The sequence below is a fragment of the Labrus mixtus genome, chromosome 16, assembly GCF_963584025.1.
Source record: "Labrus mixtus chromosome 16, fLabMix1.1, whole genome shotgun sequence".
NCBI classification, from domain to species: Eukaryota; Metazoa; Chordata; class Actinopteri; order Labriformes; family Labridae; genus Labrus; species Labrus mixtus.
In genome coordinates, this window is record NC_083627.1 from 25,812,009 (window position 1) to 25,836,525 (window position 24,517).

A 24,517-nucleotide genomic window follows, 5' to 3' on the forward strand; every position below is an offset into this window, starting at 1 on the left:
TTTTGAGCCACTCATTTAGTTCGAATGGCCTTAACTTGATAGTTCTGGTGCAGTCAGGGGTACTTCTACCTATTTGTGTGTGTTTGTGTTACTGGAAAGTGCAGCGCTGACAGCTTAGCAGTGAAAAAAAAAAGCCAAAATAAATTCTAAAGACATGCTGAAGGTTGTTGAGGATTTGAGGTCTGTTCTGCTGGAAGGTTATTCAGTTGAACATCCCAATAATCTAGGATATTTCCTTGTAGTTTTCCCTTGTTTTCATGTTTGTTATGCATGTTAACATTTCTCCTTTCTGTGCCTCAACAGCAGCTGCTAACTGGTAAGAAGTTCTGGGAGACAGATGACTCTGGGAAGGATGGACCAAAGGGGATCTTTCTGGACCAGTGGAGGGACAGCGCCTGGGGGGCCTCAGGTATTTACTAGTGTGGCTTATGTTTGTGACACGATGGCAGACTGGAGCCTGGCAGAAATACCAGTACAGATCAACAAACCAACAGATCAATTACTGTCTGGTGTTCAAAAAATAAATTTAGATTCCTGTCAAAATCCGAAGCTGATGTCTGAATGATATCACACTTCTGATGAGGAGAGTAAAATATCATATCAACACAGTGCAGCTATTTCTGTCACCATGATGCCAGAACAAGCTGCCTGTCCACTTTGGTATCAGTTTAAAGCTGTGGAGAAAGTTGTGCACAAGAGCTATTATATCGAGCAAAATATTTTGAAGTTTAAACATCACTTGTGCATTAGACGGATTAGAACTTGTATCCAGACAGTCATGTGTTTGTTAAACTGTTTGCATGTTATCTGCATTTGGCCACATATGTGATGATGTACAGCTCAACTTCACTCCCCTTTTTTATTACACACACAAGTTGTGGCATATGTTAGGTTTCTAAGCTGTTCATGGGTCCAAAAACACTCAGATGTAGCATTTCTATTATTATAACTATTTTATCAGAGCAAGGAAGGCAGATCTCTGATTGTTACATTGTAAATCTCTGCATTTGGAATAGCTACTTAATAAATCTTTGGTTTTATACTTCAAGCTTAAACTATAACTTTGTCCACACCAACTTTAAGATCTCAGGCTGCATATAGACCAGTAAAGGATTAATAAATTGGTGGAGGGCGTTGATAGCCTAGTGGTTAGTGCGCAACCCTTGTATTTGTCGTCCTTCATGCGTGTGACCCGGGTTCAAAGCCGACCTGTGGCTCCTTCCTGCATGTCATTCCCCACTCTCTCTCTCTGCCTGATTTCTGACTCTATCCACTGTCCTATCTCTAAATAAAGGCTTACAAACTTTAAAAACTGAAAATAAGTTGGTGATACAACTGATTGTGTTGTCAGTTCAGTGTTTTTGTTTTGGATGCTGTCACTTTTGCCTGAACAGTTTTTGTGGAACTTGACTCTTTACTCCTGTGCACAAATGTTATTTATCTGTCCCTGCTTCCCTCATGACAGATCACTCGGTGTCTCAGCCAATCATGGTGTCTCGTCGGCCCGGGCAGGGTTTCCACGGAGGGGGTGAAGTCGGGGTGGGCTCAGTTATGTCACCGCGCTCTGAGAGTGGAGGGTTGGGAGTGAGCATGGTGGAGTACGTCCTTTCCTCCTCGCCGGCTGACAAACTGGATTCCTGCCTCCGAAAAGGACCCTATGTGAGTCTGACCTCTCGTTCTGACCATCAGCGTTTGTCTCTTTACTAATAATTTACTTACTTTCGCATTTCCTTTGACCTTTTACTCCCTCATGCATCTTATTTTCTGTTTTTGTGTTGTCTTTTGTCACCCAGTGATTGACAAATGGTGATGAGGTTTTGACTTTAAACATGTCAGTTTGTGCCTGGCTCTTTCTTTTCCCCTTATTCGTGTCCGTCAAAGTCCGTATATCAGCATCTCTTCTGTTTGTTTGTTTTTCAGTCATTTATATTTCTTGTTCCCATCTCACAGGGGCAGAGGGATGGAGAGGTGGAAGAAGAAAAGAGAGAAAAGCCAAAGGCGACATTTGAGGGAGAGAAACTGAAAGAGACAGAAGGTGAAGCTGATGTCATCGGTGACGTCATCAACCCCAACGGGCTGCCGGTGCAGAATGGCCTCGATGTCGACGTCAAAGAGTTTGGGTAAGACTTAGTTTGAGACTCACAATTAAAAATTATCCACAAAAAACCTTTTAGATGTAAACTGAACTGTCTTCCCTGCAGTCGTCCTCCAGGCAACATGCCAGTGTCCGGACCCGAAAGTGACCTGCTTGGCGGTCCAGGTGGTGTTGGCGCTGAGGGCCTGACACCATTGGGAGGTGGTGGAGGCCCAAAACCTCCTGAGGACTTCTCTGGTGTAGATCAGGGCGGTGTCACCATGGACCACATGGAGTCAGTGATGGAGCCGCTTCAGTTTGACTACAACTCCCAGATGCAGATGGACTCTGCGCCCACTGTGGGTTTATTTGATTACACCAACCAGCAGCAGGTAAAAGCAGCAGACATTGTTGGAAAAAAAAAATCTTGTCATGAGCTCTCTAAAGGAGCTCAGGTGGTATTAGTGTTACTCACCTGTCACTGTGCTGTTTGCAGCTGTTTCAGAGAAACAACGCCCTCGCAGTGCAGCAGCTAACAGCAGCACAACAGCAGCAGTATGCCTTGGCAGCAGCACAGCAGTCTCACATTGGTAAGAAAGTGTGTTGACTGTGCATGTTTGGACATGTAAGCAGCTGCATGTCAACATGTCATGTTTACAAATAGAAGTGTGTTTCACTTCAAATAGAAGTGAAACACACTTCTATTTGACATGTTCTCTTCATTGACAAAAGTTTATTTTCTCTGAAAAATTTGGTATCATTACATTCATTAGCACAATTTTTCCCCCGCCTAGTTCAGTATAGACAGAATCACTGCAAAAAACTTTACAACAGAGTTAAAGTGCAACCACATGATTTTCTGCAGAACTCTGTAATCTAAACTCTTAATGTGAGAGAATAAAGGTTACTTCTTAAACATCAAAACCCACAGTAAGACCAAATCTCTCCCATAAGTCCCATAATAACATTGTATTTGCTGCACTTGTGACTCAGAGGCTATTGCAATTTCTACTGTTTGATTTCGGAGCTTAGCATCACAGAAGTTACTAAAGACTTCATTAAGGCAAGTAATGCGTAACGAGCCTAAATAGCCTTAAAAATGTTGTGGTCATGCACTAACCTCAAATACATTCTGGAGAGGATTTATTTATTAGTATGTGGACTCTTAATATTTTTATGTGATTATCATGTGTTGAAGTTTTATCATACGAGTTTTAAATCAGTTAATGTTACGTAATATGTGAAACCTTTTTTCCCTGAGGACTGTTTCACTATATTTTTCAGGTCTGGCCCCAGCATTTGTGCCCAATCCTTACATCATCAGTGCCGCTCCACCAGGGACAGACCCCTACGCAGCCGGCCTCGCAGCAGCAGCTACCCTCGGTGTGTAAAAGGACCCTGACATTTGTTTAAACAGTTGGAAGGATACAGAAACATCCACGATAATTATTGTTTCACAATGCGGAGAGATGGCTGTATTTAGTGTATTTCTTTGCGTCCAGGTCCGGCAGTGATGCCTCCCCAGTACTATGGTGTGACCCCCTGGGGGGTTTACCCTGCCAACCTTTTCCAGCAGCAGGCGGCTGCAGCCAACAACTCGGCCAATCAGCAGGCGGCAAACCAGGGCCAGCAGAACCAACAGCAGGTCAGTCAGCTGCTTGCCAAAGAGAAACTGGCATGCAGGCTGCCTCTGGCTCAAGATGTGTCTGTCTGAGCGCTTCTTATGTGCCAGTAGAAATGTGCATTTATTCTCACTGCTGCTCTGTTTAGATCCATAAGCAGAAAACTGCATAGCCTGAGGAAATCATGAGCCAGTCAGCAGGAAATGTTTCATACAAATGTTCTTTCTCTTATTTACTTTTGCTTTGCTCATAAATTTAAGTTAACATAAGGAATGCACTCTCATCCTGGCTCTTTATTACACACTGCCATTTGTCTCTCTGTTGGTCGCCACATTGTTTTAGACATTAGCTGTAGAGGAATTTAAACATGACAGAGCACAGTACACCGAAGGTTCATCGTCTGGTTCTAAAGATTTAACATGAGCACTGTATTTGTAATCATTTGCATATTTATAATAGCATCACCTCTAAAAATACCTCTTGTTTCCTTTTTTTGTGAAGGTAATGCGTGCTGGAGGCAACCAGCGACCCTTGACCCCAAGCCAAGGTCAACAAAATCAGCAGAATGACCAGCTGGTTGCAGCAGCAGCGGTCAACTCAGCCCTTGCTTTTGGGCAAGGGTTAGCAGCAGGAGTCCCTGGTCAGTATGAAAACTTGTTTTATTGCTTTGACAAAACTCTATTTAAAAAGATTATATATTAAGGATTGCAGCAAAATGTCCTGGTATCTCAAAAATATTTATGAATGTTCAAACACTGCTGCAAGATGTTATAGTACCACCCATAGATACATGACAGAAGACATGTTTGAGTCAAGTAAGGAAGACTCTTAATTCCTTTGTTGCTGTCCATTTTTCTCTCAGGCTACCCAGTGCTGGCCCCTGCAGCCTACTACGATCAGACAGGGGCCCTTGTGGTCAATACCGGAGGCCGGAGTGGCCCTGTCCGCCTCATGGCCCCTGCTTCAGTCATCATATCTCCTTCTGCAGCACAAGCAGGTTAGAAAGTTTTCCACGCACTCAAACTTTGTTCAAAGTTTGGTCTGTCCTTGTTGTTCACTGCAGCCAACAGCACAAAGGAGGATGTCATGCCTACATAACAACAGTCATCTCTAACAACAAGTTCTGAATGTGCCACTCATCCAAATCATGTAATTTAGAGATTATACTGTAGCCTGCACACATTTAAGTTCAACTTTCAAGGAGGTGCCCATGCGTTAGGGTTGTCAAGGTACATTTTAGCCTTAGTATTATTGGAGATAACGTAAAGCTTGGTTTGTCTAAGATTCTCCCCAGAAAGAAAATATCTCCTTAAGAATATATGTGGCACTTGATCATATGAAGTGAATCAGTGTGGCTGTTTTCATTCATGACAATTTGGATTAAAGACAATGTGAGAAATCTCTTCTACTGTTTTCCCTCCACAAGTTGCAGCAGCAGCAGCTTCAGCAGGTGGTGCCAACGGTGGTCTAGGTGGCGGAGCCAACGGTCCATTTCGTGCCATGACGTCCCAGCAGCCTCAGCAGCAGGGCGGCCCTGGCGGCGCTCTGGGAGGAAGCTCTTTCTACGGATCCTCCTCTCTCAGCTCCTCGTCCCAGAGCTCCTCTCTTTTCTCACAAGGCTCCGGTCAACCCGGACCCGGTTCAGCCTCCCTTGGCTTCAGCCAGCCTGCCTCCTCCTCCCTTGGGGCCTCACTGGGGGCCACGCTGGGTGGCTTTGGCACTGCAGGTAGTAACACACATGTCCCCCATATACTGATGTTAGAAACCCTTTCTAAATGATCTCCTTTTTTTTTTTTTGCATCAGGTTTTCCTTTTGCTTTGTCATAGTTTTAAAGTTTCTTACAGAGTGCAGCACATACCTCCAACAGGGAAAAGTAATTTTTTTCCCATATTTTGTTTGAAGTTGATCTCATTGAAACACCATTAAAAACTAGAGTATCACTTACAAATCTTACATTACCTTAAGCTTGTACAGATTTTAAGGATAGGAAAAATTTGGAAAGTGTATATATTACGATTCATTCATGATTCATTCATGATTGATTGAAAAGAAAACCATTACGGTACCTGCATTTCTAGACAGATGCCTAGACAGATTTGATATCATCAAATGAAGGCCTAAAATGTCTTTGTTTGAATATAAATATTGTAACACCACTAGCTGTTTATGTGCGCCATCATATTAAAGCTAATAAAGCTGTGTTATAATTTGGCTCATTATTTTGGACCAAGTCATACAACCAGTACTTTGAATACATTTTACTTAGATCTGTAACCTTATTTTTGTTTATTGAAAAAATAATTGAAACCAATACTTTTCATGGGTTTTAATTCCATAATCATTTTTCATCATATTCTTATATCTTATATTTCAACTTTTTAACTTAAATTGTACTGAGTCTAGGGATGTAAAGCATTTACCGGTTCTGAAAGATATCACATGACATTAAGTGAAAAAAATATTGCAGCTAAGGGTGGATGCTTTCATTGTGCTGAGTTGAAACCACGGTTAAACAAACAAAAGATCTGTTAAAAATACATCAGTGTTCCTCTGAATGCCATGGTCTCATGTACAGTTTTGTCTCCCTCTAGTGGCCAACTCGAGCGGTGGCAGCGGGTCCAGACGGGACTCCCTGACAGGCAACAATGAGCTGTACAAACGCACGCCCTCCAGTCTGACCCATGGAGGTTTTTATAACGGCACCCTGGGCTTCAGTCCCTCCCCCGGCCCAGTTGGCATGCCCCTGCCAAACCAAGGCCCCTCTCACTCCCTAACACCCCCGCCCTCCCTGTCCAATCACAGCTCCTCATCCAACCTCAATCTTGGTGAGTCTCTCTGAGGACATCTATGTCATAGATTGTTTTATCTATTTTGATCACAGTAATGCCACACATTTAAACACATATTGGTTTCTTTTTAAATGTGAATTTAAATATGTGAATATAAGCTATGGATTAATGACCAATAGGCATAACTAAATGTACATGAATAGCAGCTTTTTAGAACTACGTTGCAGACAAACATTTACTAGAGCTTTATCAAGTTATTCAAAAAATGGTTCAGGACTAGAACACTGAGTTTACTTTAACTTGGGTTTCTTTCAAAAAAGAGCCTGTACCACTTCAGGCAGCTACTGTAGTTCAAAAGTAACGCAGAGTTCTCACCAGACAAGGCTTTAATGTCAACATGGAGGCATAGGCTAGTGCAAATAAAGTTGTAAGTCCATTGCCCAAAAGGGTCCTGATTTCTATCTGAAGTGTTTCACTGTGGCGCTCCAGCAAATCTTTTCACCATAAAGTTAATCTAATGTTTGTGTCAAAGTTAATACAGCAGTGGAATACAATTAATAAAGCATCTCAAACAGAGACTTAATAGAGTGAGAGAAGCGTGACAGTGCTACTTTGCAGAAGACAGATTCAGCTTGAAAACACATTAAAGGAGCCATCATTAGTGCAATTATTTCCCTATATGATCCTGTGAAAAGGAATGTACACCAATGAAAAGATGTTACAGATGCTGTCATTTTAAACGACATGGTGCCAGTAAAGATTCTCCCCAGCCAGATTTAATTTCATAGCTTCGTGGTATTTAGGCATCTGTGTTTTCCCAGGCAGAGGGCCAGATCCATGGGTTTGATTTTGCACTGCATTCTCAATACAATCCCACCATACACTCTGATGAACCTACAACATCTTAAAATAACCCTGATACCCTCCTTTTGACTTGTTTATTTTAAAAATCATTAGCTGTGTGTGTTGTGAGACATTAGAAATTGTAAATGCAGGCAAATTAAGGCTCATTTCCTTATAGCCCAGCCCTGATGCTTATTAAATGTTATTGTGTTTTGGAAGATTTAAAATGATTCTCTTACGGGGCATGGTTTGAGCGCACCCCATGCACAGTGGCTGTAGTCCTCCTCATACATTCAAACAGTTTTATTATCACTTGAAAGGCATTTTTTAAAAATAGTTTCTTTCTTTGTTTCTAGTCTGGACCAGCTTAATATTTTAGATAGTGCTGCCATCCAGTGCTGTTTTTGTGTGCTGCATTTCTATGAGGGGATATTCATGATGCTGTATATTAATACTGCAGTGTCATCAATTAAAGAATGAATCCATGTTAACTCATGCAAGTAATCACTGCAGCAGTATTTTACATTCCGTGGATTATGAAAGAGAACTTATTTACATTTCCTGAGCTTTAAATCTGAATTTTTAGATTAAAGTTTTTGAACAGTGTCAGTACTTACAATCGCCTCACTTTTCTCTCTGTCCCCTCAGGAGGACTGACCAATGGCAGTGGGCGCTTCATCTCTGCAGCTCCAGGAGCAGAGGCCAAGTACCGCAGCGCCGCCAGCTCAGGCTCCTCCCTCTTTTCACCCAGCAGCCAGCTGTTCCCATCCTCACGGCTACGCTACGGCATGTCAGATGTCATGCCGTCAGGCCGGAGCCGCTTGCTGGAGGATTTCAGGAACAACCGTTACCCCAACCTGCAGCTCAGAGACATCGCCGGCCACATCATGGAGTTCAGCCAGGACCAGCACGGCAGCAGGTACACACAACCAAGTCACAACCTTAAAAAGTCTGGGTCAGAAATATAGTCAGGGGTGTTGTGCATGTGTAAAAGCACCAAGGGATGCATCTGAGAAGCTCAGTGAGTGGGAGAACAAAGGCCAAGAAGTAATCTGATAAATTTCCTCTGTATTAAGTAAATGAAGTAGAAGTCCTATGATGTAAGTTGAAAACAAAAAGCAAGTGAGACCTGTCTAGAAATGATAATATCCATCCCTACACTCATGTTTTGAGTGTGAAGCAGAAAGAGAAACACCTTTGGCCATGGCTGAGGATTTTACAAGATTTGTTTGAGTAAATTATTGGCAGCAGCACTGGCACTGTTAAATAAATAAGATTGCTTGGACAAAACATCAGCCAATGTGTTACACAACATTTTTGTTGTGTTTTGAAACATTTCTCAATGTGGATCATAGCAGCATAGGATAGTGTTTTAGAGGTGTACTCAGGAGGATTTGCAAGGCAGAAATCATAAACACATTTTGATGTTGATGCAGCAGAAGTCGAGATTTTGTGACTTTAAGTCCCGAGGTCTCAAATCCGAACTGTGGCTCCTTTCTTGCATGTCTTCTCTCTCCCTATTTCTGACTCTATCCACTTTCCTGTCTCTAAAATAAAGGCATACAAAGCCTTTATACCTGTTAGATCACCTGTGTGAAGAGTATGACCTTAAAACCAGACATCCCATGTTTTCAATACACAGATTGTGTTAAAATGTCTTCCATCCAAGCTCTAGAACCAAAGTTATCTATGATCATCTTCACTTCTGGACTTGAGAATGAAGTGTCTAAATGTTCAACTTTGGATTGGGACTGCTGTATACAGATTCAATGCTGGAAGTCAACCAAAATATGTTTCATCTTTCATGTTCCTCATAGACCATGAACAGGCTTCAAAGTTCGAGCCCTGAGGATGTTCCTGTAGTTTCATGCTCAGTGTATCCTCCTATAGACTCCTCTGACGTGCTGCTTCTCAATATAAGCTGTAAACGTGATAGGAATGTAATGTTGAATCTTTAGTCTGAATGTTCTCAAGCACTGAGTGTAGTAGTAGGTTATTGATATAATACATATAATCCAGAGACATTCTCTGGGGTCATGATTTCTGGGTCTGTCTGTGTTGAACCAGCCCTGCCTCATATGCAGACTTTCCCACTCAAATAATCTATAAATACACTGTGACGTCCAGTCTGCACATTCTCTTCAACATCCCTCTGTTTTTTTTTATCCCTGCTTCTTTTGCCTGACATCCATCACTTCACCTCACAGGCTGCTCCTTCTCCTCTTTTCTCCTCTCTGAGCTCCGTCTCCTTTTGTCTGGCTGTTCCCTCAGGTTAAAGATATAGGAGCAGCCCCCTCTTTCTGTCTAAGCACATCTGTTTCACTTCATTGCTCTGTCACCGTCTGAAGTGTTTCTCTTCATCCTCAAGTTTATCCAATATTTGTAAATACCCTTTATATTCTTGTCAGGGTCCAGGGGACCTCATTTATCAACAGTGCGTAGAAAGTGTTCTAAATTCTGTCTTACTAATTAAATTTGGAATGTTTCTAAGTACAAAAAAATCTGTATTTATCAAACATGCGGACGGCGATGGTACGCACATCGGTAGGTAATCAGTGTTGATAAATCCCACATGTTCTTAACCAGCAGGCTCGTGCATGTTCCGGGACATTTGCATTCAGAAACGCCTCCACTAAACCATTTATGGTAACAACACACCTCCTTTAAAAACAACTTGAACATATTTACCTCGGCGGAATAATACGCAAAGAAAAGAAGCTTTAGAACAGAAATGGAAGTGGATGAGGTTGAATAAAAAAATGGATAAATAGATAAATAAATAAAATAAGGTTAGTAACTCTCGCGCTGTGATCCAATTCAATTATTAGTATTTTCACTTAGTCTAAGTTACTAACAAAAGAACGAATGCTGCATGAGAGAAGGTGACGGGTCAGAGGAGAAAAGACCAAGATGAAGTTTGAGATTAGGCTCAGTGCAAAAAATAAAACGCATCGCTGCATAAAAGCGAGAAGTGCAGCTGAAGGATAAAAGAATAATCCACAATTTCACCCAAGAACGGTGCGTTTACAGCGTCATCGGGGGCACAGCTCTCTCTGGGGAAAAAATCAAACAGTGACGCACAAGAGGACAGGCTGGACCAAACGGATCAGTGCGCTCTTCTGAAAAGCCCTTACTGCGGAGCGCACGATTCGCCAAACAAATTAAGGCAACACATCTGTTTCAAACTAGACAAAATCACTAATTTGGGGTTTTTAACTAAAGAAAACTCGGAACATGCATCTACGTTGAGATTGATTCTGGCGTGCTGTGACACTCGTAGTTCTTTCAATGTTCTGCCGCTAGATTCTGTGCGTAAGCATGCTCAGAGCTGTGCTTATATTTACACACATTTCTAAGTAAAAGTACAAATTGATAAATCCCACTGTTTGCGTGGGAATGTTCTTACGCACACATTACACACAGAACCGTGCTTAAATGAGCCCCCAGGAGAGCAGACTGTATTCCTCCCCCTTTATGAGTTTATTAAGATAACCAATTCAGGAGAGTAACATGTTAGGTTAATATATTTTGTATTATCTCTGTCCAAAAGGTTTATTCAGTTGAAATTAGAACGAGCCAGTTCAGCCGAGCGCCAGCTTGTCTTCAGTGAGATACTGCAGGCGGCCTACCAGCTCATGGTGGATGTCTTTGGTAATTACGTCATCCAGAAGTTCTTTGAGGTGTGTATGAAAAGCTGGTCATCATTTTTAAAGAATTGAGTCAACAAGATTAAATTCCACAGAAATCATAGTCCATTATTCTCCAGTGACTTCTGTACTCTTATGTTCTTTGTGGCCTGAATAGATGTTTGCTCTAGGTGATGTTGTCTTGGATTAACAAATGGATTAGAGGATTAAATGGCTTATTTTTGTTATTTGTGGGTTTCAGTTTGGCAGCCTGGACCAGAAGCTGGCTCTGGCGGAGAGGATCCGGGGTCATGTGCTCTCTCTGGCCCTGCAAATGTACGGCTGCAGGGTCATTCAGAAAGCTCTGGAGTTCATCCCCTCTGATCAGCAGGTCATTGTAAGTGCGGCCATTCTCACCGCCCTGTCTGCATGTACAAACAATGGAAACAGACTGTACCTTTGCACCATAATGACCCTGATTAGACTTCCTCTGCAATAGGTCTGCTGTGAGTTTAAAAAAAAACAGGTCCTTCAAAGTGCACTCATTTAAATGTAAAAGCATTTTCTCCATGTGCTCATAATTCAACTGTGAACGAGGCTGCTTTGCTCCTGGATCACTAATTTCTGTTTATATAACTCAACGCTACATCGATAAAGACGCGTGCTCCTCAAGCTGAAACGGCATTTTTTTCCCTACATTATAGGTTTTTTATGATAGAGCTGCCTCTTGAAGCAGCAGGTTCCTCGCGGGCTCTCTATCATCAACGATGAATGAGGCTAATAATCCCACTGTTTATATGCAAATGTTGAACTGCAGGTGTGAGGATAAATCGAGCTGAATATCAACAGTAAAATTTTCTCCTTAAATTCAGGGGTTTTGGGAAACGTAAGAGTGTGTGGGACAGAGTGAGGAAAGAGATCCATCTCTCCTTAATGGACCTCAATAGATTTCTCCAGGGCGGCTGTTCAAAGCCCGGTGTTATTTGTTGGCCTGTGAGCCATCATGAAAAATGAAGGAGCAGCTGGGAAATGCTTTGGAGCAACATTTGACTTTGACTGACTCACAAACAATTACATGTCCCCTTCCGTTTGTTCTTCTCCATCTACTTTCACCTCTTCTTCATCTTCATCGTCTTTGTCTTTCTCCTCCTCGTCCCTGCAGAGTGAGATGGTGCGGGAGCTGGACGGCCATGTGTTGAAGTGTGTGAAGGACCAGAACGGTAACCACGTGGTGCAGAAGTGTATCGAGTGTGTCCAGCCTCATGCATTGCACTTCATCATAGACGCCTTCAAGGGACAGGTGGGCCCCCCCCCCCTCTGTGGACACACACACACTCTCATACACACACTTAAAATGTTTCCACTTTCAATCATTGAAGCCTGCCAGTGCTTTGCTGACATCCACACGCATACATTTTAGTTAAGCGCACACACACACACCGTTGCTTCCTTGAGGCAACAAGCATATTGTCACTGCCAAAGTGCATAGACACACAAGTACTGAGTCCTTCCCAGGGACAGCATATGTTGCCATGGCAACAGAAACCTCAGCCCAGTGGAAAACAGCCATCTTCTATCCAGCAGCTAAATGTTACATTAGCATAAAGTGTTAAAAGAGATTTAGGGTGTCTGTGCATGCACTTTTTTTTTTATTTTTTTTTTTTATACAAATAAAAGGTTTCGGATTTAAGGAGTCTGTCAGGATTTTCTGACTGTATATCTCACTGATGTGTGTGCGCGTTCTGCCTGTCACACATTTGCATATTGAGTAGCTGTATGTTTTCTATCTCACGGCTCAGGTTTGTTTGTGTGGGTGAAAGCACGTCAGGAATGGGCTCTCACCTTCCCTGCAGGGTTGGGCTGGGTTTACGAGAATATGATTATTTGCTACTGTAATCCATGCAACGCTCTGCCCCTTTTCAGTGTTTGAACAGAGATAAACTGGTGTTCAACTCTCTGAGCTCCAGGACCACTCGGTGTGCATGTTGAATAAGTAAAGATGTGTAATTATGTGCGTCTCTCAGGTCTTTGCCCTCTCCACTCACCCTTACGGCTGCCGAGTCATCCAGCGCATTCTCGAACACTGCCTTCCTGAACAGACGCTGCCTATACTGGAAGAGCTCCATCAACACACAGAGCAGCTAGTGCAGGTAACACACACGACACACACACACAGAAAGTCGAGCGATCACTGCTGTCTTCCTTCTACCATCGTTACAGACATCATGTTGGCTTAAATAAAGCTTCTCTCAGTCCAGATTTTTGATCGTGTGTGTGTTTGATGTGACCGTCGGAGGCACCAGCTGCTCCCTCACGTTTTTAGTTAATGTGTCGTTGGTTTGTTTTATTTAGGACCAGTATGGCAATTATGTCATCCAGCACGTTTTGGAGCACGGCCGGGCAGAGGATAAGAGCAAGATTGTGGCTGAGATCAGAGGCAACGTTCTGGGACTCAGCCAGCACAAGTTTGCAAGGTAAATTCCAGGACAAACTCTCAAACACAAGGCTGCGATCTTATCTACTGTCCTCAGAACAGATTTTTCTTTCGTTTCTCCACAGTTGCAGCCCTTGTGTTTTTATTCCTAATCCGTACAGTACCTGCGTTTGAACTCACCCCCTCCCTTCCTTTTCCAGTAACGTGGTGGAGAAGTGTGTGACCCACGCGTCTCGAGCAGAGCGGGCCGTGCTGATAGATGAGGTGTGCAGCCTGACTGAGGGCCCCCACAGTGCCTTATACACCATGATGAAGGACCAGTACGCTAACTACGTGGTGCAGAAGATGATCGACGTGGCTGAGCCCACCCAGCGCAAGATCGTAATGCACAAGGTGAGTGGACACGAGAGGGTCTTCAGACATGTTGCATCAAATAACGAAAATGGGTTTCTGTTTAAAACACTTGGTTCCAAAATCTCCCTTTACAGATGTCATATCAATACCGTAAAATCTGGAATATAAGTCGCACCGGTGTATAAGACTGTTTTGAAGGTCTCTTAGAGAAAAAAAGTTTAAACTGTTTTCCTGCGTGACGATTTATATTGTGTTCAGTGATGTCTACAACGTGCAGTTTCTGTACAGCTGTGTCGCTCTTGTAGTTCCGTCTGTTTTCACTTTTGGGAGATTGCACTCCTACTAGCTACAGTACGGTAGTTGAGCTCTCGCCTACAGTGAAAGTTGTGGAGCACAGACTCCTAGCTTGCGAGTCGCGCTGCCCGACTCCGCTGGTCACTCTTTAACTTTAATATAGGACTCTTTCAATCAAAAGAACACTTCACAAGGTTTATTTACGGAACAATATACCACTGTTTTCTGTAAATGCATGATTATGACCTCGTGAGGGAGAAAAGATGTGAAAAAAGTCACGCAGCCAGCCTGGTCTGTGTCGCCGTCTTTCCCAGCACAGCGTGCACTCAGCTTTCAATACACAATGAATGGGGATGGGTTTTTAACCACGTCAGGTGGCAGTGATAGGGGCTGCTGCACCCGGTTTCAGTATTTTATACTGGTATATTCAGTGTTTCCCCTATCATTATATTGCGGCCTGGCCTGACTTGCATTCTTGTATAACATTTATAGCTTGAGTTATTCCCGATTAATTACGTTTTTTATCCTTCGCCCAGCAAATGTCCATAGACCATTTGTGCGTGTTCTCCTTGTACGAAATGAAACTGCTTCATTATGTTTTCTGTTCCCCAAAATGTTGTTCTGTACTCATTTGTTAGTTTTGCAAGTATGTCTACCTTCACGTTGCATTGATATAAAGCCAAAAATGTTCCTCATAGTGTTGGAATCTGTTTTGCGTCATGTGTTGCCTCCTGAACTATCTTTGGTTAATTACCTTTTTATTGACCAATAAGCACTACATTTCAACATGTGTTGAAAGATCCTTAAAAGGAAGATGAAACATTGACCCATCATCTAACCTTTTATATACCTGCAAATCAATATATGTCAATTATATAATGTCAGTGGTTTCCTAGGCAACAGCACAGAGGCTGACAAAGTGACAAGTTATAATTGATTTTCAATAAAACTGGCAGTTTGTTGCTCACTGAAAAATACTTTTTTTGTGGTGGTAGTGAAGGGCTAAATCCTAAGTGGCTGTGTTATAAGTGTCTTCTTCCCGTAATCTCTTTTTTAAGTGTCCATAATTTTTTTTTGTGCAGATCCGGCCTCACATTTCCACCTTGAGAAAATACACGTATGGCAAACACATCCTGGCCAAGCTGGAAAAGTACTACATGAAGAATGGCGTTGACCTGGGTCCTCTCTGCGGTCCTCCTAATGGCATCATGTAAACCCCTTTCTCCAGCCCCTCCGACCTGAAATCACCTGATCTACTCTACCCTCACCCTCTTCACCTTTCACCCCCCGCCCCTGTCTGACCCTTACAAAAGTCATTGTGCCCAACTCCCCCACCCCCTCCAATTCCTGCTCACTGAGGACTTTGAGTACCCGTCTTACCCCTGTTTCCACGGCAACCCTTCGGGAGGAGTCTGTTGCTACAGGCAGCCTTAGTTTTTTTTTGTCTGATTTTGTTGCCCCTCCCCCACCTGAGCCCCAGCCCTCTGAGCTTGGGAAGGGAAGGATGGCAAGGAGTGGATAGAGGTGAGACCTGCTCCACTCCCTCTTTTTCTGTTTGTCTTCTTTTTTCTTTCATTTCCTCTTTTCTGATAAACTCACAAAAATCATTTCACCTTTTTGCTACTGCTGCACACACAATCCTGCTGTCCCCACCTCCTCCTCCTCTCATCTTAGCTATTTACCACTATGAGATGGAACGAGTATTTAATTTGTCTGACTTCACAGAATCATAGATGAATACACACGCACATGCGCCATCAGCTAACCAGCAGACAGATCATTTAGCATGGGAGATTCGTTTTCCGGTCTTGCTTCTATAAATATAACGTGTATACTTGGTGTAGACCTTTGCATATATATATAAATATATATATAAAACTTTGTAGTTTTTCTGGTTTTTGATGTTGAATCTGTATCTATAATGTATCCTAGTAGTGACCACATACTTCTGACTGTATAATTGTACATTTGTAAACCCTTGTAATGTAAAAGTGCTTTACCACCCTTTTTGGTATGAGAAGAAAAAAGAAAAAAGCTCACTCTGGAAAAAAAATCGTAGAAAAAAACCCTGTGCATTTCAGTGTATATTCTCACCTCCTTGGTTGTGACATATGAGTTGTTGTATATTGTAAATTGTAATATCAAATTTTTGTTTGAAAAGCCCTTTCTATACAGCGTAGTACTTGTACAAAGATTCGCCACGCTTGGTTTTATCTTTATCTTGTCACTGCTTAACTTAAGACGTCGATCTCCCACTGACTCCCAATTGGACACGTTCTGTTAGACTTAGTGGTGTCTTCTGGTTTATGTTGAAGGTTCTTTCTTTTTTTTGACCTTTTTTTAAGATCTTTTTATAGGAATGCTTTACCCCATGAAATGTGTCATGTTTATGGGTATGCTGGCTGGGTGGGAGAAATAACTTTTACTCATTTAAACCCTTCAATTACCAATGACTGTTTTCAGAGGGGTAAACCCACAGATTGTACAGAGGAGATTTTTGTGTTTTTTGGCATTTCTCTAGTGCTGTAAGTGCTGTATCATACTGTCTATGTCCTTTTGGGTGAGAGAGGCAGCCTGCCACAGCGCAGGGTGTACATTTGGAGCAGCCTTGTGTATATTTACTACGAGCACACCTGTAACCATATGTGTATAGTTAACAGAACCTGTGTATGCTTATTGCCTGGGCAACTATTTTTTGTAACTCCTGTTGTAGATTGTCTCTAAACAATTGTGTGATCTTTATTTTGAAAACCAAACTGAACAAAAAAACTTTGAAAATTTAACGGTCTCAAGTGTGCTTCATTGTATGCTGAATGTAAACGCTCAGAATTTATTGCAAAGAAAAACACTTGTAAGGTAGAAAAAATAAGTAGATAATCATGGTCTGAATTTAAGTTTTTAATTGATAAGACTGCAACTACACACAGCATAAGTCAAGGAGAAGACAACTGATTGTTCTCACTCTGGTCTCTTCAAAAAGGTTGCTGAATAATAGAGTAGCATTTAGGCATGGCATTAAACTGACAAACGACAAGCAGCCATGTTGATCAGTTACGATAATGACTGCTCTCAGTGAGGAACAACTTAAGTTTCAGTAATGAGTACAGATAACAGCAGCTATTACTTTGATTCAAAGACCATTCCTGGATTTATTACCCAGAGCAGTATTCACATCTCGATGAACAATAGTGAAAGCCTTCGTATCATAAATCCCGGCAGAAGTGAAAGGCTACTGCTGTTTGAAGAGAGAACAAAGGGAAAGTAAACCCACGCATAACCCGATACTCATAATTATAATACACAAGTAATGGCTGAGGTTTACAACGTGATTTTCAGACTACGCTGCAGTGTTGAGCAGAAGTCTTATTAAAACAAAACATCCTGCTCTCCGTCTTCCTTTCATACCTTCTGTTGAAACACGAGTGCAAAATAAATCTGCTTTTACCTGCCCACCTTTTGTCTCTGTGAAGTGGGCCAATGTGTTAACAGCAAAGATGTTGCTTCAAGAAAATTAGTCTTGCAGGGCTTAGAGGCAATTATCCTATGGCATTGTAGATTTCTTATATTTGAAAAATCAAGAAATAAGGTTTTACCTGCAGGGATGTTACAACACCTTTAACTTCAGGCTGAAGTAGTCCATTATACATTACCAACAGGACAAATTGCGCACTTAGATTAACACTTGGCCCTGTTTGTGTTGCTTAATTTGAGTCTTTACATTTATTTGAATTTGCTTGCTCAAGGCAGATCCTACATGGTCTGTTTTTACACTTGTAAGGGCCTTGTGTCAAAATACACCACAATGAAGAGTTCTGTTGAAGTCACATTCAATTTTGATGAAAAATTGGAGATGAAAAAAGGCAGTGGTCAGTGTTTAACCTATTTACATCTACGTAAACTTTATCATCTTAAATGTTTAAAATGCAACAAAAAAAATCAAGTTCCAATATTTGCTTAATTTCCACTGGCCCGAAAGAGCATTTCAAGTTCTAGACTACAAGAGCTCCTTAAATATGGTTAATAAAAACACAAGCTCAATTGAATAAGCAGTGACAGAATAAGTGTTTTCAAATTATTTTACAGACTAACAACTTACGGTGTAAATTTAATATCAGAATGTGCCTTTAATAATCAGAAACATTAGCTTCACTGCGCGGTTGCTAGGCGACAAAAGAAGGTTCTTCGATTTGCCCGCGCATTGAGGTTAACTGTTGCTATTGTAGGGCACAGGTGTGATCATGGGGTGTTTTTTTTTTTCAAAGGGCTTAAACATGACTCAGCCAATCGCAGCAGAGGACTGGAGGTGACCTGCACAGGTGAGTAATAATGGCATGAAGCCAACCGGAACCAACTGAGCGCGAAACAAAAGGCGCAAACCTGGAGCAGCCATGTCTGCCCCGCGGCGCGCGGTGTGCCCTGCTTCCTGCATGTGTGTTCAGTGTGTGTGTGTGTGTGTGTGTGTGTGTGTGTGTGTGTGTGTGTATGTGTGTGTGTGTGTGTGTGTGTGTGTGTGTGTGTGTGTGTGTGTGTGTGTGTGTGTGTGTGTGTGTGTGTGTGTGTGTGTGTGTGTGTGTGTGTGTGTGTGTGTGTGTGTGTGTGTGTATTTAAAGGGCTGCGGGTGCCTAAACGATCTGCAGGGGGCATACTCGCCCTTGCTCGTGGAGATCCCCCCCTTTCTCTTAAAAAACACACACACACACACACACACACACACACACAGTCTGTATCACACACACCACTCCTCCTGCCAGACTCCCAGGCCAAGCAGCGTCGCCATACGGAACATCCTGCCCTCAGCGGAGAGGGGGAGGAGAGAGAGAGCCCGAGTGTGTGTACAGAGCGAGGGGGGATAAAGCGAGGTTGTCTGTTTTGAGAGAGAGGGACGAGGTCTGGCGTTTCCCAGTAGTAAATCTATAATAAAAAAAACCTCCCAGATACGGACAGAGAAGAAGAAGAGGCCTAGTTAATCTAATTGTTCTAACTGGTGACCTGGACCAGCAGCGCATCAAGCCTTGGATTAAAAAGCCCGACTAGACCGGATGGTAGCGCGGTCGGGCGGCGCGCTGTGAAGTTGGACAGACTACCGAGACACCGATAGCAAGCGGCAGCAGCAGATTCTGTCCCCACCCCGAACCCCCGTGAAGGCAGCGGCGGCACCGGGAGGCTGCTCACGCGCACCCCGACCATGAAGCTGCCCTGGCTCCTCGCGCTTACGGCGCTGCTTGCTCGCGCCGCCACGGTAAGCACGAGCATCAAATCCTTTGTTAACCGGGGAGCTTTTTGTGCACACGGAAGCGGAGGCATTTTTTTTGTGCATGCTTGAATGTGCTTTAGTCTCTGTGTGTATCATTAATAAGTCAGTGATATCGGTGATCGGTAGGAAATCCTGCACTCGACCTACTTATCAGCCCTTATTGGCCGGCCGTGACTCCCGCGAGGGGGGCTGGCGACTCCCGTGCACCCCCACCCCCTGTTTTACGCACACACACACACACACACACACACACACACACACACACACACACACACACACACACACACACACACACACACACACACACACACACACACACACACACACACACACACACACACACACACGCCTTTGTGTCTCGCTGTCGGGTTTATTGTGGCCTCTCGAGTCAGTAGGTGTGTGAGTGTGCATGTAGCCCATGTGTGTCGGTAATTAGCGGGTACTCTCTAATTGAGCTTGATTACGGGTCTTTGTGCCGGGCCTCTGTTTGTGGTGTCTGTGTCACCGGCTCACATCCTGCCGGTAATTTGAGGGGCTCCAGTCATACTGCGGCTTGAACGACTTTATTATACTTGGGTAGTCTCGCTGCAGGATTGTGTGTGTTTTTGCGTTTATTAGTGGGGGGTTGGATGCCCGATAGGCAACCCGACCTGCGAGTCGCACGTGAATTTCCTGAAAACGGCGGCCTCATACGGTTACAAGAATCCAACTTCGGGCATCCTCCCGTTATAGCCGGAGGTGTGTGTGTGTGTGTGTGTGTGTGTGTGTGTGTGTGTGTGTGTGTGTGTGTGTGTGTGTGTGTGTGTGTGTGTGTGTGTGTGTGTTGAAAAGTGGGTGGGGTAACGGGGAAGTTAACGGCGATGCGGTGCGCGAACGAAGGCAGGGATGGAATGATGTCATCGGGAATCGCGAGGGGGGAGCTGATTAGGAATGCGTGAGCCCCCCCCCTCCCACACACACACACACACACACACACACACACCTTCTCTCCGGAACCATCCACGCCGGGATTCACGCGCCCCTCATAGCACGCCCACACCTTCCGTTACCGATGAATCCAGATTTATCCTATGAGGAGGAGGAGGTGGAGGAAGAGGAGTGTGGACGCTCATTGAATCATTCACTGAGAAAAAATAGGATGCAAGCACCAAAAATAGTCAAAATGCAGGGCTACTTTCAAATGTGTAAGATAATAAGATGCAGCATTCTTCGTAAAACTACTATATTACCCGTGTCTGTGTTATTGATGCTTATAGTGACTTCATAGTAACATAATACAATAAATATATTACCTTCATTCATAACACACTTAAGCTGCTGGGGATTTTACTAGGACAAAATGTGCTGCACTTTGTTACATGAGTTAAATGTTACTCTGCAGTGTGTTACCCATCACCTCAAAGTTCTCTTAAAGTCCAGTGCAACCAGTACCTCTTGGAATACAGATCCCCTCCTGACACGTTTTTTGAGATGTCTCCTACTACTACCTACAAAAAATCCATTCTGTGTGTTTCATTTTCCCTGTCACATCTGTGTTAATTGTAGATTTTATTGCATTATTACGACTGGCTTCCATGTGATTTTTTTGATATTCTTTATTAATCCCTGAAATTCACTGGTATGTCAGTATGCACAGTTTTAGGTGCAGAGAAATTTGCAAAACCTCTGCACAAAGATCAACAGAGAAGCTATAAACACCTGAGTAAAATAATTGAAATAAATGTTTTTCCTAAGAGACGTGGGGGGTTTTGTGGTAATATTATTGTAACATAACTTAATTTAAAGTTTGCACGCAAGCACAACACACACAACTTAAGAGATTTATAAAGGAAACAGCCACAAAATTCCTTTAAAACTCAGAATCCACCTAGTTAAAATCATAAACCAATGAGTAATATAACTACAGACAAAGTTTTTTGTTCAGGTAATTTCCTTTATTTCTACATTTTGACTCAGTGTTTGTATTGTCAACATCTCAACACCTTGGATTGTCACTGTGCTGCTCCTCCTGTAATGCTTTACTGCTCTTGACAGAGATTTTCAACCCTACTACACACACACACATTACATAGACACACACTGATGATTACTGGGTCAGACGGTTGCAATCTTTGCCAAAGATCCTTGGCCCTCCCGCTGACCTAATCTGTCTTGAAGTGTACAGATGGAGACAGGTGCGACACATATACACACACACACTAAAATATACCCCCATGTTAGCTGTGCACAGATGGATGGTGTTGCTCAAATAGGTTCTCAGACACAAGCATTCATGCACATCAACAGTCTAATAATTGCAAGACTTACCTCATGCAACCTAGGCCTTGAACACACACAAAGGCACACATACATAACCCACAGTCAAGCGCATTTGCTGACAAGATCTTTCTTTAGACGCCCCTTGGCTTGGTATCAGCTGATCCTGTGTGTGTGTTCTTCTCATGCGTGATCCCTGGTGTCTTGTCTCTGTGGGTATTTCCTGTTATCAGACCTGTGACATCATATCCGGGTGCCTATACTTAACATCCGAGACCAGTTTTTCCCACAGGCATCTGTTGTGTCCCACATTAGTTGGAGTGTGTGTGTGTGTGTTTCTGTACGTGTGTGTGTCTTCATGAGAGCGCTTAATGTCCATCTGTCTGTGTGTGTGGGCTCAAAAATAGTGAATCTCCACTGCCAAAAACTTGTTCTCGCCAGCCCTTGCTCCTTGAAAAGTGTGCGTGTGACAGTGTGTGTGTTTGTGGCGGAAAAAGTGTTGTGTTCTCGAGGATCATGTTTAATGGGGATGAATCAGTGTTTTGTGCGTCTGATAGCTGACAAAGCCCCCCATAGAGAGACGAAGAAAGAGAGAAGGAGCAAGAAAGAGGAGAAAATAGCCTGAGCGAGGCGGATTGAGGGAGAGTGTGGAATGTGAGAGGCAATTTGACACAGGAAGTCTCTCCTTCTCGCTCTCCTGGAGGACAAAGTCCCCTCACACACATGCTGGTAGAAAACACTCCAGGTGAGGAGCGGGGAGGTATTTCAGGTGTGTGTGTGAAAGGATGAGTGAGGGTGTGGGGTTCATATTCAAGTGGAGAGAGGAAATGAAAAGGATCATGGTTCATATCCGGATGTCCCGACGTCTGGAAGTGAGAGAGAGAATAATGATGCCTTCAGTTAGAAAACAACTCCCCATCTGAGTCTCCTCCTTTTCCTCACCCAATTTCCCTCTTTGCCTATCTATGTGTGTGTGTGTTGGATGGGCACACACTCATATCTGAAAGCATTTTCTTATCACATTCGAAGGATGTGGCTCAGCAGATGTGGCACATTTTACTGAAATTAGTTTTTCTTCCTGGTGGAGAAAGTTTGTTCAGTTGAACAAGTTTTCCATTTACTATTAAACTGATAACAGCATGTGGGGATGGAGAAACCTGCCTCAACAATACCTGTTATTTCCACACTTGCTGCTGAAAGAACAATGGGTGCTCTGAATTTGCAGCAAAATTGGAGTTTCATTTATTTAGGTCACCAAAAGTTCAGCACTACATAGATATTAATAAATTTGTTGTCAGACTGAATCTTATCCAGATTTTTCTTTAATATTCATGTTTTAAAACATGAATATTTACATTGTTGTAACGACTATTCTTCCTGGGGTCAATACAAAAAAACCAAGATAAAACATTCAAGTTCAATGAAATACACAACATTAAGAAAAAAAGAAAAATACAATCACAGACAAACCAAGGACGAATGCAATTCATAGTGTCATGAGCACATAGATGGTTAAAACAGTAGTTTACTGAATGAGTAACTTGACTTTTTCGCCATTAGTCACTCAAATGTCACGCACGTACCAAATGTCACATGTAGGCCAAGCCGATTTCTTTTTTAATAATTGCATTGCTTCATTCCTTTTTAAAAATCAGCTTATAACAGATCTGGATCAAATTTAGTGGCAGTAAACGTATTTTCTAATCCAACCACTGGCAAAAGCTTCTTCACTTGCATTTTTTATTTTTAAAAGTAATCAAATGCACATGTCTTACACATATATCATGATGAAATTATTAGTTTTAGTTAGTGATAGTGTCTGAGAAATCTCAGCCAATCAGTGGGTAACTGGGTATGGCAGCCTGTAGGTAGCCTGAAAGGCAAACCTGAGGGGAAAAACCCGTAATCACTCCATGCTGCTCATTAATTACTGAGCTCTTCATCCCCTGTGGATATTACACCCTTGTTTCCAATCAAGATATATTTCTCATCTAAGGACTAAAACCACGCTTTTACAGACTAATATTGTAATAAATTCTGTTTTAGTTCATAATTTTCCTGGAATATCATGAACCAGAGTTGGAGCTGATTACTCCAGTGTTGGACCCTCTTCAAGGCTAATGGAGGAGTTTACAACTCAATGTGATATTTAAGTTGTTAGGTTCAGAAAATACATTCTAGTTAAGCACCCTGAATACTTACAGTAAAGCCTTTTGGGTTGACTCACCATTTTCCACTCTCCGCTGTAAAGTTTGGAAAACTTAACTACAACGATAGTTCATAAAAGACAAACATGAGATAGCCTTTACCAAACGAACTTCAAATAGGAGTATCAGAACTGGGCCATTTTTCCACTTTCCTCTCGTATTAATTATCTTGTGACCTTTCATCAAATACAAAAAGCTGATTTTTTTGCACTACCAACTTTGGCACCAATTAATAAAAGTGTAGCTGATTGCTGGCTTGAGCTTCATCTGACGGCATCGAAATGGTGTGAGAGCATGGGCATTAATTATACTTAGGCCTCCATACAATATTTGAAATGTGCTTATGCTGAGTGAGAAAGCAGTACTTGCGTGGAATAGTTGTTCTTATTAATTGCAATAGATTCTGAGTTTTACAATGTGTTTATTGCCATTACTTATTGCAGTGACGCTGAAATGTTGATTAGTGCAGCTTGGTAATGTTTGACTCTAAAAGGCCAGAACGAGTACCAACTTTTGTTACTTCTTTATACCTTGAATACTTTTACTTGCCAACTTCCAAAGCAAGTGTCTTACTTGTAAAAGCAGTACTTTCATACCAGTGCATTTGTACTTCCCCTTAAATAAATATTCTGACTGCATCCAAGCTCAATCCTTTCCTACAGATACCCAGACTGAGGTGCCACCTCAGTGGAATCTCTTGTGTTAACAGACACAGTTACAGTTTAAAGAGGTTACCTGTTTTCTTCAATCACTCTGTTACAAC

General features: G+C 42.5%; 2 protein-coding genes across 2 annotated transcripts in view; both read left to right on the plus strand.

The window, feature by feature from the left end:
* Positions 1 to 16,820, plus strand: part of pum1 (pumilio RNA-binding family member 1) — a 28,427-nt gene extending 11,607 nt beyond the window's left edge. Inside the window, exons 5-23 of the mRNA XM_061060252.1 lie at positions 304 to 409; positions 1,466 to 1,659; positions 1,951 to 2,120; positions 2,202 to 2,466; positions 2,571 to 2,664; positions 3,359 to 3,457; positions 3,577 to 3,719; positions 4,198 to 4,336; positions 4,559 to 4,693; positions 5,123 to 5,422; positions 6,289 to 6,522; positions 7,978 to 8,248; positions 10,880 to 11,009; positions 11,218 to 11,352; positions 12,118 to 12,255; positions 12,980 to 13,105; positions 13,308 to 13,429; positions 13,590 to 13,782; positions 15,120 to 16,820. Coding sequence (XP_060916235.1) covers positions 304 to 409; positions 1,466 to 1,659; positions 1,951 to 2,120; positions 2,202 to 2,466; positions 2,571 to 2,664; positions 3,359 to 3,457; positions 3,577 to 3,719; positions 4,198 to 4,336; positions 4,559 to 4,693; positions 5,123 to 5,422; positions 6,289 to 6,522; positions 7,978 to 8,248; positions 10,880 to 11,009; positions 11,218 to 11,352; positions 12,118 to 12,255; positions 12,980 to 13,105; positions 13,308 to 13,429; positions 13,590 to 13,782; positions 15,120 to 15,251 — 3,126 coding nt within the window. The 3' untranslated portion in view covers positions 15,252 to 16,820. The remainder of the gene's footprint in view (positions 1 to 303; positions 410 to 1,465; positions 1,660 to 1,950; positions 2,121 to 2,201; positions 2,467 to 2,570; positions 2,665 to 3,358; positions 3,458 to 3,576; positions 3,720 to 4,197; positions 4,337 to 4,558; positions 4,694 to 5,122; positions 5,423 to 6,288; positions 6,523 to 7,977; positions 8,249 to 10,879; positions 11,010 to 11,217; positions 11,353 to 12,117; positions 12,256 to 12,979; positions 13,106 to 13,307; positions 13,430 to 13,589; positions 13,783 to 15,119) is intronic.
* A 2,064-nt stretch (positions 16,821 to 18,884) lies between these two features.
* Positions 18,885 to 24,517, plus strand: part of sdc3 (syndecan 3) — a 36,196-nt gene continuing 30,563 nt past the window's right edge. Inside the window, exon 1 of the mRNA XM_061058967.1 lies at positions 18,885 to 19,276. Coding sequence (XP_060914950.1) covers positions 19,223 to 19,276 — 54 coding nt within the window. The 5' untranslated portion in view covers positions 18,885 to 19,222. The remainder of the gene's footprint in view (positions 19,277 to 24,517) is intronic.